This window comes from Cyprinodon tularosa, unplaced genomic scaffold, assembly GCF_016077235.1.
Source record: "Cyprinodon tularosa strain WSP-4 unplaced genomic scaffold, ASM1607723v1 ctg197, whole genome shotgun sequence".
Lineage (NCBI taxonomy): Eukaryota > Metazoa > Chordata > Actinopteri > Cyprinodontiformes > Cyprinodontidae > Cyprinodon > Cyprinodon tularosa.
This window is the reverse complement of record NW_024038720.1, coordinates 4,152,215-4,169,471: the sequence shown is the minus strand read 5'-3', so window position 1 is coordinate 4,169,471 and position 17,257 is coordinate 4,152,215. Positions and strand designations below refer to the sequence as shown.

At 36.0% G+C, this 17,257-nt stretch overlaps 1 protein-coding gene and 1 long non-coding RNA gene across 3 annotated transcripts in view; one reads left to right on the top strand and one right to left on the bottom strand.

Annotated features, from left to right (window-relative positions):
- Nucleotides 1-17,257, bottom strand: part of LOC119782745 — a 43,994-nt gene that overhangs the window by 7,521 nt on the left and 19,216 nt on the right. The gene's annotated exons all lie outside the window — the stretch shown is intronic.
- cfap70 (cilia and flagella associated protein 70) lies at nt 43-15,329 on the top strand. Of its 2 annotated transcripts, none has more exons than XM_038283858.1 (26): nt 43-205; nt 1,058-1,244; nt 1,350-1,445; nt 1,587-1,672; nt 2,255-2,443; nt 3,037-3,219; nt 3,420-3,514; nt 4,124-4,196; nt 4,339-4,476; nt 4,959-5,117; nt 5,229-5,318; nt 5,520-5,611; nt 7,646-7,706; nt 7,800-7,982; nt 8,098-8,229; nt 8,312-8,440; nt 8,599-8,732; nt 8,981-9,096; nt 9,651-9,857; nt 9,969-10,111; nt 10,338-10,490; nt 12,092-12,259; nt 12,625-12,714; nt 13,421-13,522; nt 14,588-14,635; nt 14,799-15,329. In XM_038283858.1, the coding sequence occupies exons 1-26, from the start codon at nt 134-136 to the stop codon at nt 14,907-14,909; spliced, it is 3,237 nt and encodes a 1,078-aa protein (XP_038139786.1). In that variant the 5' UTR covers nt 43-133; the 3' UTR covers nt 14,910-15,329. The 2 variants fall into 2 exon arrangements, with proteins under 2 accessions (XP_038139786.1, XP_038139787.1); XM_038283859.1 differs by having other exon boundaries at nt 50-205; nt 12,098-12,259; nt 14,799-15,328.

The window sequence follows — 17,257 nt, the reverse complement described above, 5'->3', positions numbered from 1 at the left end:
TTTTTCCCACGACATTAGCGCAATTTGATTATCCGAGGCGCATTGAACTCACCAAAACTAGACGCCGTGTTGCCATGGACACAGGCCTTTTAGTGTTGGATTGTAAATTAACTGGGCACACTGGGCTCGAAAAATGGAGAGGCCTGAAGAAACTGAAAAAAGTCATTTGGCGATAAAAATAACCGTGAAACGTGGACATAACCTGGTAAGATTGTTAAAAAATTACTTTAACTGTAAACTAAAGTCACTTTAGTAAAGACGGCGTCGTTGGAATAAACAACGGCCAATAACGGAAAATCAGCTTTCATACTTTTAATTGCTTTAAACGTAAGGTTTAAAGGCCCGCCGAGTTTATTTGTATAAAGAACAACGACCATTAATTTTTAACAATCAAATAAGAAAATAAAAGCAGAGTAGAAGCAACTAAATATAAAAACATTCGAATTGTAAAAGTAAACTTTATCTTTAAAGGTCATGTAGCAACACTAGCAATTCTATCTATCTATCATCTATAGGGCTGAAACAATTAATTGGATTAATCGTGATTAATCAATAATAACAATTTATATAATCGAGTAATCATTAACTGGATTATAGAGACTGTAACACATGCCTTTAGCTGACAAAACGACCTACTTAAAGCAATAATTATATAAAAACTGCTCAAAAGTAGGCTATATATAAAAACACTTTGTATTTAAGTTTTTTTTTAATTTATTATTTGTTCATCAATAAGCTCTATCCAGAACTCCTCATGTGGAAAAGTTTTAGTTTCATCTGGTTTAATTAAAAAAATCTTCTTTAAGGAGCCTTTGGCTCCAATTATTAATCGATTCACAGAAAAAAAAAAATCGACAGATTAATTGAATAAAAAAATAAATAAATCGTTAGCTGCAGCCCTAATCATCTATCTGTCTATCCAGCTATCTAGCTATCTAGGCTCTGTAATTAAATGCTTAAGGATAGTACTTATGTGACTTCTATCAAAGACCAAGTCATACAAACTGTGTCGAAATATTTTTAATGTTGTATTATAATCTCTTGATTTTACTTTCAGCACGGAAAGAATGCAGACAGTCTTCAGACGTTTCTACAAGTTGCAATGGATGGAGTGATGCTGGGAGAGTCAGATAAGAAAAACGTGAACCCTGAGGAACGCGTTGTTGAATACAACTTTACGTGCTCCTATAATCCACCCAATGACGCCCAGGCTTTCAGTAATATAGCCCAAAAACCAATCATATGTAAGTTGAACATGTCGAATATACCTCACATTTAAGTCAAGTGTGTTCCACTTATTAAACAAGTCTAGTAGAGATAATTGCAGTGACCAATCCTTTTGTCATTAGTTACAGTGATGGAGGTCCTTCATGAGGGAAAAAAAGCTAAGGTGAAATCAGTTGTCCTGGGCCAAGCTGTGGTCGACCTGTTCCCCCTCCTGCAAGGTACAGCTTTTCCTCTAATTGTTTAAAGATTTTTGTGTTTAGACAGAAGAGAGGATCCATTCTAAGGTTAAAGGAAAACTGTTAACTGTTCTTGAGAAATGAGGACTTTCACTGCCAGAATGATTCTCTGTTGTCCCACAGGTCAGCGCGACATTTCATGCACAATCCCAGTAAACCCAGTGGTCAGTCCTGGGATCACAGAATCTCAGCTGTGGTTCAACCAAAAGGTTAGTTGCTGACTCACTGATAAAAAATATTAATGGTGGAGGTAGAGATTGAGGTTCTGTTTGAAGCTTAATCAGTTGCTGAAGATTAGACTTTGTTGTGTCGATGCAGCGTTTCCATTTGTTATAACAAGAGATCATTAAACAGGCATCATGTCAGACAAAATTTATTTATGTACCACATATCCTGAAGCATTAAGACCTACGTTCTTAGCAAAATAAATGATTGGAATTTTCTTTTGAATTTAACACCTTAAGGCCTGGACCGTGAAATAATTCTCAGAAAATTCTATTTTTTTCACATTAGTTTTAATTGCAGTTTCTGACAAATGAAAAACATAATGATCGCACTGATCACTGTGTCAAATGTGATGCGCTTGGTTTTAAAGGGTCAAATAGTACAGTTGGAAATTTAATTCACAGTATTTGTCTTAAGGGGTTTGATAAATAACAATGTTTTAAAGCAACTTCCAATCTTAGAAAACAAAGGAAATGTTCATTTAACCTTTTAAGCATGGCTGTGAAAAAATGGCAAAAAAAAATCCAGTTTAGTATTAATTTGCTGCATCTTTTATTTCCATCTAGCCATCCCTGGATGTTTGTGTCAGCGTGTTGGAGCCTCTGCTGTCTGAAGCTGAACTCTCAGCCTTCACCTTCATGAAGGTAACAGTAGAATCAGCGTATTCTGTGCCGGAGTCATGGACGCTGCCGTCGGACTTAGCTCCCAGCCCCTTTACATACACCGCTGCCCTGGAGGTTCCTCTAACTGCAGATGTGAGTTTTATGATTTTGTCCTAATATGTTTTGTTACAGCAGGAGTCTGCAACCTTTGGGTTTGGGGCCACAAGACTTTCCAAAGTGGCTCTTTGGATAGCAAAAAAATCATAAAGATTGTGTTATAATAACACTGCAGGTTTTAGCAGGTTTAGAGATTACATTAACATAATTGTAAACGTATCTATGACAGAAGGTAAACGAAAGTATCTATAATATTTTTTATGATCAATATTTCTTGTTTTATTAGTTTTTTTTCATATTTTGCTGAAAAACATTAAGTTCCCATCAAGGAAAATGTACCCATCCTTTTATCTCTTTTATTTTATTGTTATTCTGTTTAAAACCTAATAGATAGTGGTTCATTAGACATAACACATTTCCTATGGTAGATATGTCAAAAGTTCATCAAACATTAGTGGCTCTAAACCTGTTTTATTTAGCTAGACTGAGGGCCAAAGTGTTTCTTCCACCTCTTACGTTACAGACTCCTGGTTTAGAGCCATCCCACTCAAAAAGGTATAAAATAATTAATCTTAATCTTTCTGGGGAAAAAATGAACATGGAGTATTTTTCCCTTTTTTGTTTTTCAGCGAGATCAAGTACTGATGTTCTGTGAAGGACAGCTGAAGGCAGGGGAGCAGAGGGAGGCCAAAGATCATCAGAGAAAGAAGCCCGATCAAGCCCTGTTGGTGCCAGCTAACCATGATTTACCTGGAGCTGTTTTCCAGCCAGAGCCCATTGAACATGAGGATGGAGAGCTAACCAGTTCAGAGGTAACTCCAAACATGTTTTAAACATCAGAACCAAAATGTTCACTGCAAATGAATACCTTTTGTTTTATTTGAAAAAGGAACAATTTTAGAAAGAAGTTTTCATGCACTTCTAAACAATACTTTAATAAATGTTATTTGGGAGCAATATGTATGGCTGGCATGCATAAAATGGAGAGTCTGTGATGTAAATGTCCCTACAGGAGCAGTCGTTTCGTAATGAGGCAGAGATCACAAAGACCAGGGTGAGTTGGGACACAGAGATACGATGCTTCCTCGATGCTGGTGGAACTTCCAGGTCAGTCAGAAATATTACTCCTCTTTATTATCAAGTCCGTGACAAAAACAAGTCTGTAAGGAACTTAAACCTTTGAGAAGTACTTTAAAATCCTATAGAACATTCAGGATTATGTTCTTATTTTAGAGCAAAATTTCAATTTTTTGTGTTTTTTTTGTTTTTTAGCAGTTTAAGGTTGATTATTATATTTTGTTTACCTAAATTTAAATTAGATCTACATTCAACTAACATTGGCATAATTGCTTAGAAATAAAAACAATATCAATATCAAAACAACTCTGCACAAACGGTGCCAAGGATAAGGTAAATGTCCCATTGTTTTAATTGATCATTTAATAGAGTATGTGACCTTAAATCTCCTTACTGTTTTGTCCTGCCCTTTAAGCAAAATTTATACATTAGAAAATTATGATACTACAGTCTCCATACTCATAATTCATTTGATCACATCAGGATAAAAAGAGGTCAAGATAAAAAAGACCAGAACAGGATTTAAGTGTAACAGATCTCCAAAAATACATACTTGTTTCAGTCTAAAAGCTATATTTTTGAAGCAAATATAAAAAGTAAAGGTGGTTTGCCCTCATGTTGTTTGATTACTTTTTTTAGATTACAACAGAAAATCTTAGAGAGCCGACCGTGGACTGTGGAGATAATGAGGTCTTCAGTTCCACTAGAAGAGGTAAAAAAAAAACCTGTAGGATTTTAAGACAACACTTTAATCATCCTAAAATGGTAAATTTCCTAAAAAAAAAAAAGAAAAGCTTTTTATTAGTTCATAATATTGAGCATCTGATTAATGTTTTATATATGTTTGCTTGTAGCTAGGAGAGGACAACCCCCAGATCCCCTTCCATGGTTTGGCGTTTGTCGACGTGGGCCGATTGTTATATCCTGGAGTCTCTCTCATCCATGGAGCATTCTCTGTTCAGCCTTTCTTTGAGACTGAGCTTCTAAACAAAGTCAGAAAAATACAGATGTCAAAGATGTCTGTTAGCATTTACATTTCTTTAGATTTTAGTGCTTGAAATATGCAGTCATAGGAAAAAAGTAAGACCACCCTCATTTTCAAAAACAATGGTTTGGCAATCAAGTACTAACTCCTGTGTGTATCATGTGAACAAAATAGACAAAAAATTTGGCGATACAATGTCACAGCTATTGATGTAACTAAATTGATTTTCATTACTATAAGCAAAAACAGAAAATGGTAAGATATCAGTTTCTTGAACTTAACTTTTATGAACTATTTGTGTTGCTATTTTTATACTTCTAAAAAAAAGTATCTTTAGTTGTATCAGACATTGAGAAGAAGAATACAAGGGTGGTCTAGTGATTATTTTACATGAGAGAGTTTCTTATAAAGGATCATATACATACTGTTTATAGCATGACATTCTTCCTTGTTGGTAAACTGGACTTGGCTTTGATTTCCCACTTACAGACCAAGCGGAAAGCCAGTGTGTTAAAGAAGCAGGCGAGGGCTGCAGCCATACAGGCTAAAGATCGGGCATGCTCTGCTGCAAGTGCTTCCGGAAGAATAACGAAGCACTGGAAAGGAGTGAGTAGGGCAGGCAAAGATAGCAAAGAGTCAGCTAAAAAGGTGAGTAATGGGCAGATTTTACAGTAAAGATTAATTCACACTTTCAATAAGAAATTATTTGTTGTAAATGTGTCATCATGTGATGTCTGATTTTTTTTTTTTATATGACAGCAAGCTGTCTATCCCGACAGGGTGCCTGAAGAAGATGGCACTCCTGAAAGCTTTTCTGACAGTGCGTGGCCAGTAAATGTAGAAGAAAATGTAAGTTACCATTAAATTCACTTCCTCAGCAGCTCAGGGCTGCAGTAACACTGAAAAAACTACTTATTAAGTATGCTTTGCACACACCTTGATTTTAGCTGTGGCACAGTTTTAGACTGTATGAGCAGCACAGGTACATATGTTCAGATGTTTTTGTATATTTTATTTCACTTAAAAACACAACTGTTTTTTCATTAACAGATGTACTCGAAGGCCAAAACTTACATTATCATCAAGATATCATTGAATAAACCGCTGGTGCCAAAACCCTCCGCTGAAGAACTGGCTAGAAGGTACACCACCGCTTGATGGTTTAACTGATCCCCATATTACATGATTGTGTTGATTTTGTCCAAATTTTTGTTTTTCTTACTTACAAAAGTATTACACCATTTAAAGGGCACATTTGCAGTGTCAAAAAATCACCAGAAACCTTTTGCAGTTCCCTGTGCACGATTACGCAGTTACATCGTCCTCAAGCTTTGAAGCCCATAAATCTGGTCACTTTATAAATATCATTGTGTTTTTTTTTCTTAAAAGGGACAGTAAAGTGGTCCTTAAACATAGTGATTGGTGATTTCAGTTTTTGGCATCTGCATCTTCTTATTTTAGGACCACCCTATCATTTCAAATGGTATGAGGAGCTTCAACTCTACCTGTTTTCTTGCATCATTAAACAGCTATGATTTACTTGGATTCTTTTATTTTGATGTGAGCACATTGTGAACTGTGGAAATCTTCCTCATGATGTGTTTAAATTTGTGAAAATGAAACAAAAAATAGGGAGCTGCTATTTTTGTGGATAATTGATTGTATTTAATTAAAGGGGAAAAGGGATGAAATCAGGATCGATCAGTGCAGTGTTTGTTTTAATTTATGACATACTTTGGTACTTTCTTAGAGCACAAGAAGAAAAATATAAAACTTCTGTTGTTGTGTTTTTTTATTCTATTTCAAAACAAGGGAGTGAAGCAGAAACTTCACTTTTATAAAGCCATAAAAGTAAACTGTCGCAGCTTTTTATTTAATAACAAATAGCAAATAAGAAATGTAAACTCTCCCCTCCAAAAAAATCCTAATAAATAATCAAAATCAATTCAGATTCAATTCAGTATATTTATATAGTGCCAATTCACAACACACCATTTCAAGGCACTTTAAAGAGACAATTCAACCAGATCATCCAGTCAGACTGGTTCAAAGTTTTCTATCTAAGTAAAACCAGCTGATTGCAGTGACTCATTGACTCGAAGGCTATCCTTCACATTGCGCATGCTTGTAGCGACAGTGGAGAGGAAAACTCCCTTTTAACAGGAAGAAACCTCCAGCAGAACAAGGCTCAGTGTGAGCGCCCATCTGCTGAGGCCGACTCGGATTCAAGTCAGTATTGTAGATGTATAAGTGGACTGATTTCTAAAAAGATAAAATACTGACTATTAACAACTATCTTAGTATCAGTATTATTATGCTTCCACTTCTTTTAATTTAAAGTTATCTGTCTGGGATTTTGTTTCACAGGGAGATAAGCTATTGGAAAATCTTAAATCTGAACAATAAGTTAGAAGAGAGAGATGTTGAACAACTTCAACTTTTTCTTATAAGTTAAATAGTGTCTAAAATCATAGTATGTTTATTATCTTTATTCTTCTCAAGCAGAAAGAAAGATAATCTAAATGCAGAAGGTTCTTTAGAAATTCTTATAATAAAAAAACAAAATAATAAAAAAACATAAATCATACATAGTGTTTGTACTAGAACAGTTTTTTTTTTTGGTTTTAGTGATTTTTAGGGATTGGAGAACACAGAAGAGAACAAACATAAAAAAGTATATCAAAAGACTCAAAAGCATCCTAAACCATGAAATTGTCCTCCTAAATACTTTCTTCAGTCTTTGCCACCATTAACAGATTAGGAAGATAAAAATAGGACACTGTTTGTTAAGATGGAGTTCACTTCAAACCATTTACTGACTCCACACAGGAGTGAGAATATAAAACTTCTGTCTAATGCAACAAAAACGAACAATTTGGAGTCTGCTAAAAATGCTTAGTTCCAAATAACTTAAATATGTATTGTTTTCTTGCCTCAGATGACTTTCTGAACAAAAGACCTTCACATGCCATGTTGTGCCTCTTCTAGTTACCATGGAAACACTGATTTGTTAAATGTGTAATGAAGAATGAAGTCTGGGTTGCAACACTGGAAAACTATGTTGTTCCTTTGACAAAAAAAAAATGAACAAAACAAAACAAACACCTGTAATGACACTGAGCCTTTTTGTTCCTTTTTGACTATTTGCCTAAAAGATGTCTTTTCAATTTCTGCAGGGTGAAGGCGCTGATCCCTCCCAGACCTGACCACCCAGCTGGTCCTAGCAGAGCAGACAGAGTGAATAAAAAAAAAAAATATAAATATAATAAGTGATTCTTGCAGTCAGGCAAGGTTTTATTACTCTATCATCTCTTATTTGTGATCTTGCAGGCCGTGCAATATTTTCACAGGCAGGTTGGCGACACAGTGGCTGCCATCTCTGAGCAGTATGCCGAATTACTTGGATCAAATAACAATTCTGTGGAAAGCCTAAGCCATGAGCAAATGTTGGCTGAGGTGATGGGAGGCCTTAATGTGTCTGGAAGATATTTCACCTTCAAAGAACAAATGAAGGTCAGATTAGCAACTTAGCAACAAGATGATCTCAATGGATGGATCCATGATATATCTGTTATAAGTGATCCTCTTCTGCTCAACAAAAGTAAGTCTATATGTTTCCGGCTTGTAGAGGGCTGTAGTAAGAATTGTACGTGACAAGATGCAGCAGACGGAGGCTTTCACCAATCCTCAAGAGTTGAAAGAATTTGTCAGCAAGCTCTACGTCTACTTGGTTGATGAAACGCATGTGGCTCTGAACAAGGTGACACACTGACACTCATTCATTTAAGGAGATCCTTTTGCTTGTTAGGTAATCTCTATTTTTTATTTTACTTTCCCTTCAGATTTCCTCCAATATTGTTGAAGAAGAGTCCATACATGAAATAAAGTTTGAACCATGTCAGCTAAGACAGTTTGCTAAAGAGGCCCAATTAACTGGGAATTATCAGCAAGCGGCCCAGTACTACCAAGAGGTATGGAAATAGGGACAAATTTCCAGTCTTTAAAGCACCACAGATCTGCAAGAAGATAACACTTTTGTTTATTTTAATTTTTGTATCAAAAACTCAATGCAGGTTACCACCGAATCCGGCTGGTAAACTAACGGTCATTTCTGTGTGTTTACCTTCAGTTAGTGGTGATGCACCCTGATGAAGCTTTATGCAAGTATGAGTGGGGAAGCCTGTGCATGTTAATGGGGGACTACATGAAAGCCAAAGAGTGTTACTATGACGCTGTGTCCACCCAGCAAACACACCAACCCAGGTTAGCGATGCTTCCTATATGCTGCAAATATGATTTTATTCAAACAACAAATTTAATTTCCATCTATTGAACTATTTCACACTTTAAAGAGACCATCAGTCTTAATCAATATTGAGTGAGGTCAGATTATCTGAGTAGAATATGTAAAGGTTTCTCTTTGATGATCAAGTCTTTAAATTCAACACCCATCCATCTTTGTACGGCAGTCCAGTTGTTAATATAGTTTATGTCTTTTCTTGGTTGTCCAGCCTGATGATGTGTGGGGTTGTAGCTGTGATGTTGGAGCATTACAAAGAAGCCCAGACCTTCCTGGAGCGGGCGACCAGTGTAGACCCGCCTAGTGTCGTGGCCTGGACGCTGCTGGGTCAGTTCGGAGCTTTTTATTTAGTTATTAATGTTGGGGCTAAATGCTGGTCCTCGAGGTCCTTCACCTTTTAGATGTGTCCCTGCTTCCTCAATCTAATGGCTGAATCCATCCGTCAATATGCAGTCAGGTTCTGCAGAGTTCTCCTAACGACCTGATGACTCAATGTGTGCTGAAGCAGAGACACATCTATAAAAGGTGCAGGACATCAGACCTCAAGGACTGAAATTGAGAGACTCTAAACCATTATGTTTGGAGTGAAGCAGTTTTTAAACATGAGTTCTACATAGATTATAATTGGTGTTGTTTCTGGAAGAACAGATAGATTTAAAGCAAAGCACAAATAGAAGTAAGTAACACACAGGAGTTCTACTCCGACTAACCATTGGAAGAAATTAAGTGAAGCTTTACTTTAACTGATAGCTTAACATTTGACCTCTAGCAGCTGTAAATAAAGCCAGGGGTTAGGGGAAATAGTTAAATATAACATGTATGCTGCACATTTAACTATTCAACACAACTATTCAACATTTCTGTTTGTATCTGCTATCAAGGTTTGCTGCATTTAAGTCTGAAGGAGTTCATCCTGTCGGAGAAAGCATTCCTGGAGGCCAAGAGTCTACTTTTTGAAAATGAGGCCAATAATAAAGGAAATGTAGACAACAGAATGAAAAAAAGCGCGGACAACATAGAAGAAGTGAGGGCTAAGCAGAAGGAAAAGGAGCCAGAAATTCCTGAACAGTCTCCCACAGCTGAACAAGGTGAAGTTTTTGTTTCTTTCTTCAAGGGAAAAATATTAAAATTGAATGAAAATCATTTTAAAGTGCAGTCTAAGGAACAGAGCTGAGCTCGCTGTTGTGTTTCTCTGGCAGACCCAAAGTTCTTAGAGCAGGACACAACGGAGCACATAGAGCCATCTGAACACAGCAAAAGCTCCAGGGAGCCTCCAGCTGATCTCACACTCACCATTTTCACACACACAGTGCAGTTCTTGCTGCAGAACAACGCCCTGCAGGTTTGCAAACGCAGAATGTTTAGCAGTGGAGGGTCATACACAGAGAGGGTCCTTTAGTTTAATGGCTGAGAAATGATTTATGCCCTCTATGTTAGAACTGTTGAGAAATATTTAAGGCTGTGAAGTGTCAAATGTTGATTCTGTAAATATCAGCAAACAAACAATAAAGAAACAGTTTAAGAGTTCTATGAATAAACAGTGGTAAAACTAACTGGTCTGTTGGCAGATGGCAGAATATGCTTTATCCCAGGAGCTGCTGTGTCCTGAAGGAGGTTGCAGTTTTGCCTACCTTTTTAACCTGGCCAAGTTACAGCTGCTCAAAAGTGATTACACTGGTGCTGCTGGGAGCCTGGAAGAAGCACTGGCTCACACAAATCAGGTACTTCTACAGTTCCTGTGGCTTTTATTACGGAAAGTATGACCAGAAACAGCCTAGATAATCCAATAAAGGTAAAATACTATACAATGAGGATGTAAACTACATAGTTTCTGTAAAAAGTTGTTCATGGCTTGGAATCATATTTTAAGGATTTCAGTTCAAAGTCAAGTTGTACAAGTTGATTTACAAATAATTTCTTTCCCAGATGTACAATTTCCTCCTACTGCGTCGCTGTTCACAGCAGACTTTTAAAATGAATTTCCTCCATTATTACAAGGGCTTCAACTACTAGAAATAGTTAGTTAATCATAGTCTGATCTACTGTAATAAAAGTTGTCAGAATTTCAATATAAATATAGGCAAACACAAATGCTGTGCTTTTCCAAAATAAGACATGCAAAGAACACCTAGGATTGTGCAGAATAAAATGATTAGTTTTACTGAAATGAAATGCATATACAGGTAGTATATGGAAAAATGTGTTATACATTTTTACAGGTCCAAAGTATATAAATATTTACTTTCGATTATGATGTCAAGGTCGACAAAAAGATTCTGGACCAGTAGGTACAGTGGATTTGTGAGATGCAGCTCTGGTTTTGCCAGATGCTAGTGCTCTGTGACAGCTCTGACTTTAGGAAGCAAAGGGTTCAGAAGCAAGGTTACTAATCTTGTTCTAGACTGCGGACCCCACAGGCGGCTGGCAAACAGTATACATGATGGTGGAAATGAGAGCAGGCCAGCGCAAGTATGCCACATTCTGTCCGGGAGGATGTAGACTTATAGCTACCTTTGATTATTAAGTTTTTATATTTTATATAGAGGAATTATAAAAGGTTCTTAGAAATAATCAGAAAATGTTTAAACTATCTGAAGTGTTGATATAAACAAATTGAGTAGGCTGCTGATCCTATTCATATGAAGAATTGAGATGGTCCTGGTTACAGTGCTGTAACACAAGCTATATAATGGAAATTCAACTGTTTTCCTAAATTACAAACATGGAGTAAGATTTAACTTAATGACTGAGTTATTTTTCATACTTTTACAACATGTAGCTTATGCCTTATATACCGGTAAGTCTATTTTCTATTTTTTGGCCTAAAAACACTTAAAATACTTAAAACTGCCTAAAGAGATGTAATGCATGACATGATCATTTGATGAGGGCTCTCTGGCTTACTGTACATAAAAATCTACATGAAAAAATGTTATTGTCGCTGTTAGGTCCCACTCAGTATCAGCAAAGGATTCTTTTGGATCCCAGATAATTTGTAAAAGCTTAAAATTTTGTTTTTTTCATAAAAAATGTTTTATAAGAAATAAAAAATAGTTATTTTACTGTGCTCTTGGAGATTCAACATTTAATTATTAATTAATTGAAATATTATTGAAATCAAACCGACCGGCCATCTTAGTTTTCATCTTCCTGTCTAGCATCAAATGACATCTGTAAAGGTGTTCTAATCCTTCAAATGATGAGAAAACGTCTCTTCAGAGATGTTTTCACTCTTTGCTTTATCCCATGATCTACTCAAGATTTAGTCCTGATTTTAGACAAACATATAAACTACTAATATTTAAATCATTGTTGTTGATATGACCAGAACCCGGATGCCTGGGCCTTGAAAGGTCACTGCCACTACCTGCAAGGCGATGTTCCTGAAGCACAGGAGAGTTATGAGAGGAGCCTGATCTTTCAGCAACCACCTTCAGACACACACATTGTTCTCCTTCGCCTGGGATCCATCTATTTCATGCAGAACAATGTTAGTAATTGCTGCAGTTAGATCACAACACTTTACTGACCTGAACAGTAAAATAAATCTGTGATTAAATCTATTATTGCATTTCTCTTCACAACTTTTAAATACAGCAGTTTTGCATAGTTTTTTTTTGCATTATCAGTTTTGCATAGTTTACATGTTTTAGAAAAAAAAATAATTTTCTTTAACATTTGTCTTTTTTTCACAGTTACACACTTTTAAGCGGATAAACATCCTAAATATAATTTTCCTTTACTAGATCCAACAAATCTTAAGTAAAATTACCGTTAAGAAATGTGAAACATTGATGTAAAGACACATCTTTTTGCTTTGTGACCAACTCTATGTTTTTGGTTTTGTTTCTTCAGTTTGAGCGAGCTAAAGAAATCTTCCTTCAGGCGTGTGAGCAGTCCCCGTCTTGCCTGACCTGGTTGGGCCTTGGAAAAGCCTTCTACAGGGTAAAGATCTACATCTGATATGTATTGCTCATGTTCTTGTAGAGGAGCTTTGTCATATACTATGACTATGATAAAAAAAAAAAAAATGCATTCCTCGTGGCGTGTTTTAATTTTCCCTTTTTCTGCCTGAAAACATTTGTTTGCAACGGGCATGATCAGCAGACGCAAGCATCACCAACTACATGCAATTAATATACTCAAATAGAAAGCATGAACAATGGCAAATATCTTATGTATCACATATATAAACTTACACCCGTATGCTCACCCATCCACCAGGTTGGCAGTAAATCTGAATGCTTCTGCAGCTTTAGCTCCTGCTTCGGCGAACACAGCTACTACTGCTTCTACTTTTTTCTGATTTCTTACACCTCCACTAGATGCTGCTGCGAGGCTTTAGTGTGTTTCCCATAGACATAGACATGTCTAAACTCACTGCGCACATGCACAATATCTTTCCTCCATTAATGAGGTCTTGTTATAGTAAATAAACACAAAGAACTGTTGTTTTACCTGTAAGAGTAAACAACTTGTCAAATAAAATCTAAAAAGCCAACGTGTTGCAATAATTTAACTGGAACCCCTTTGTAACACACCTATCGTTTAAACTATTTATTTTGGTCTACTATGAAACAGTCCTGGATTCCACCTTTAATTTTTTAGTTGGCATCTGAATTACGTCTTAGTTGTGTATTTGTTTGTGCAGTTGGAGGAGCTGTGTGAGGCTGAAGATGCTTTAGCCGCAGCCAGTCGTTTGAACACAGTGAATGCAGAGATGTGGGCATACCTTTCTTTAATCAACCTGAAGGTGAGTGATTACAAGGATTACAACTCTCAGAGTTCTGGCACAGCCCATGGAGGGTTATTATTTAGCATAAAACAAACCAGATATTTTTTTTGACTGAATTCTTTTTCACCTCAGAAATTTTTTTTTTCTTACCCTAATGTCGGGGCAAAGCTGGTATGTGCAAGGCAAACATTAAACTTCAGTCACAGAGGTAATAGAATGCAGATGATGGCTGTTACAGTTGGAAATATATTTGGAAGAATTCAGTTTTTGTAGTTAAGAAATCTTAATTTAACAGTATTAGATAAAAAATATATTAGCAATTTCTTTGCTCTGTTGCAACATATAGCCTTCAGTCCAGAGATATCAAGCTCCAGCCTCCGAGGACCGGTATCCTGTAACGTTTGGATGGGTCTATACTTTAACAAGTCCGGACAGCCTTCAGCCTGACGGACATGGTTGTGTGAGAGACATAGGTAGCTGATACTGGTCAGACTGGGGCTACAGCTTTCAGGAAAAGAACTACATAAAAAGTTACATAAATGTAATGAATGGCTGAAGCTCTTCAAGATAAAACCACAAACATGTGAAGGTGTTGACATGTGCACCTCACACAACGAACATGTCATAAAATCATTTATTTTTGAAAAACTCTGCTAGGTGTGATGTGCCTAGACGTTCTTTCGCACAACATATTGTACTAAATAGTCGTATGTACTGTATACTCTATCAGCAGACAGGAAAATCACGAGGTCCTTATGCTAACCGCTTGTTCTTCCTAGCACCCTCCTTAATGCCAGCACAGATAATACTCATCATAGCGACCCGCTGATGCACTTCAACTTTGGCTGAAGTGTCCTCCTCATTGATTTGCATTATTTTGAAGGAGCCCTTTACTGCATCCTTATTATGTTAAACCATTTGATTCAGGAGTGTTTGCTCAGGGGTACCTAAAAGTTGCAGGAGGCAAATTTTACACCCCCACTCTAGTTCATTATTTAACTTTGGGGTGGAAGGAACAATTTGTTTAATCTTAACCTGCAATTTTTACAACCGCATTAAAATGTGGTTTTATTTATTTTTCAGTTTGGGAGACAACAGGAGGCGGACCAGTGTTATAGACACGCTATGAGGGTAAGTCCGTTCTTGTTTTTTAAGATATATACTGTCAATACTTAGTAATTTCTTAATAGATTAAATGACAATGTCTCAGTAAACACATCTACGACAGTTACATTTTGTTTCTAAACACAATCAAACACGTATTTCAAACTAACTATTTTTCTCTCATTTTTAGTTGGATCTGCAGGATTCTTCCCTCATCAAGGAGATCAGCGAGATGAAGGATCAGATTCGAAAGAGTCACCTGGCATCGTGCTTCAAAGACAGTGCTGAAGTAAAGATTTAAGCCATTAAAGCAAAGACATTTTAAAGCTATGACGCTAAATGTCTATACATATTTAGCAAGGAAATATATATATATGTATAAAAATTGACAATCCAAACTGAGACACTGAGAAAAAGAACTTAATGTATTTTTATTGTCTAAATAGGCCAAAGGTTTAACTGTGTGCATTAATCCAGTCAGTGTTTGTGTTTTCACAATGAAAATGTCAATAAGATGATTCTTTTATTCATCTTAAATTTGTTTTTTTTGACTGCAACAGTATTTGTTCTAACTATCGCGGCTTTAATGTTATTGTCATGTTTTATTTAGTACAGTGTATGGTTTCTTTATTAGCATAGATTAACACAGATTGCCTTTCTTAAATAAAATTGTTATTGTATTAACATTTGAATGTATTAAAGTAAAATAAAACAAATGTTTCAATAGAGGCAGAGAAACGTTTTGACTCTAAAAAACACAAACATTTTTAAATTCATATAAAAAATGAACTATTTTTTTAATAATGACTGTAAAAAAGAATACAAGAAAAACAAAGTAGTTGCAGAATATTGAATAAGCAGTGACATCATACATACCACATACAGTTGACTATGAGCACATTTTGCACAGATTATGTTTGATGTATTTTATAAAATCAGTCTTCATTCTCTTGCAGAAAGATTCATCAGGTCTGTATTTTTGAGATTCTGAAAGCTAAAGTTAAACTGCAATATATAAAGACTGTATTCATGGTAGTCTATATCCACAGATGTTTGAATTGGCTGATATGACATGAAAGAAAGTATTCTCACTGCTAAAGTTTTTTCCACATTTAGTATGTATAGCCTTATAAGGTCAACTGTGAGACTATATATAAACAGGTGCCTGCCTTTCCTGATCATGTCCCAACTACTGAATGTATGACATGTGGCCTCAATCTAAGCTTAAGGATGATGGTGGAATTTATCTGCACCTGATCTCAACTTTAGCTTCATGGCAAAGGCTGTAAATTTTCATGTAAATGTGATTCCTTGGCTTTCCCATTTTAATACATTGCAAAAATCTCAACAAATTTATTTTTTAATTTCCATGATGTGTTCTATTAGAAAAGAGATAATTGAATAGTTTGTAACATTGCTTAAACATAACTCAAACTCATAACCTCCCAGATGCACCATTTATAGAATAAAACATATCACCTACAGTAACTCTTCAAAAATGGTCAGTACAGTTAAGTTAATCTTGTTTTACATTTTTAACAGACACCTAACTTGATTTTTTGGCACATCTCTCTGAGGGGGGAAAATTAAACATTATATAAATCATATTTTTGAGCTTTACAGTTAAAATTCTCCTTATATCATTTTTTTATTCTTTCTTTTTTGTGTTATATTAACATGTTTTAATGAGTGAATTTGAGGTTTAAGTTTTGTAACAATATGTAAAATACTTATTCCCCGAACTCCAAATAGATACCAAAATTATTCTTTCCTCTCCCTGAAGTTAAAGAGAATTGTAACAACCAGAGTAATATTACAGTGACGTGTTTCAACGTCAACCATGGGTAACTGTTTTTTTTGCGGCGCCATTTCATTATGACTTGTGCGCTTTCTGAATGCCTCTGCAGATCACTGTCTGGAGCGGGCGAACAGCTCTCTCAACCAGGGGGAATCCTCATAAAGACGAGGGTCACCCAGTAACTCTGAGGTCCTCTTGTAGAAGTAGTAGTACAACACAGATGCTACAAAGATAAAAAAAAATATAATACATTTGTGAGATTGTAACCTAAAAAAAACTATTAACATAACATCATTTTCAAACAGTGATCGATTATTTACATTTGATTATGTTTGATTTCACCTGTAGGAGAAATAGCTTCTCAGAAGATGGACTTATTTTTGCCAGAAGTGGACTAGCTTGTGCTCCAGCTGGCCTTAGATGATCTAGCAATGGTTCTAGCTAAAGGTCTGTTGCTAGTTGTGTTATTCACGTCTATGGGAGGACGTGATGGTAAAAAGTTCAATCAATCGCCTGGAGTCAGGTTATTTTGACCTGCCACCAGTTCCGGAGGAAAAAGGAGGACATCTGGAACAGTGAGTTGTTTATGAAAAGCTCGTTGGCTAAGAGCGCAGACATCTGTATGAATTGGAATAGAATAAAAATGTGTGACTTTGTCCAATGTTTTGGAGATTCATCTGTCGATTGTGAGACGACTGTTTTGTGAAAATTAATTGTCTCAGAAAGACGAAAGAACTGCTTCATTCATTTAACAATTATTCCATAATCACTGATTTAGTTTTGAGCACCTTTCTTTATTCATCATCGGTATGCGTCTTTAAATTACCCCTTGGATTGGAGAGGCTAACTTT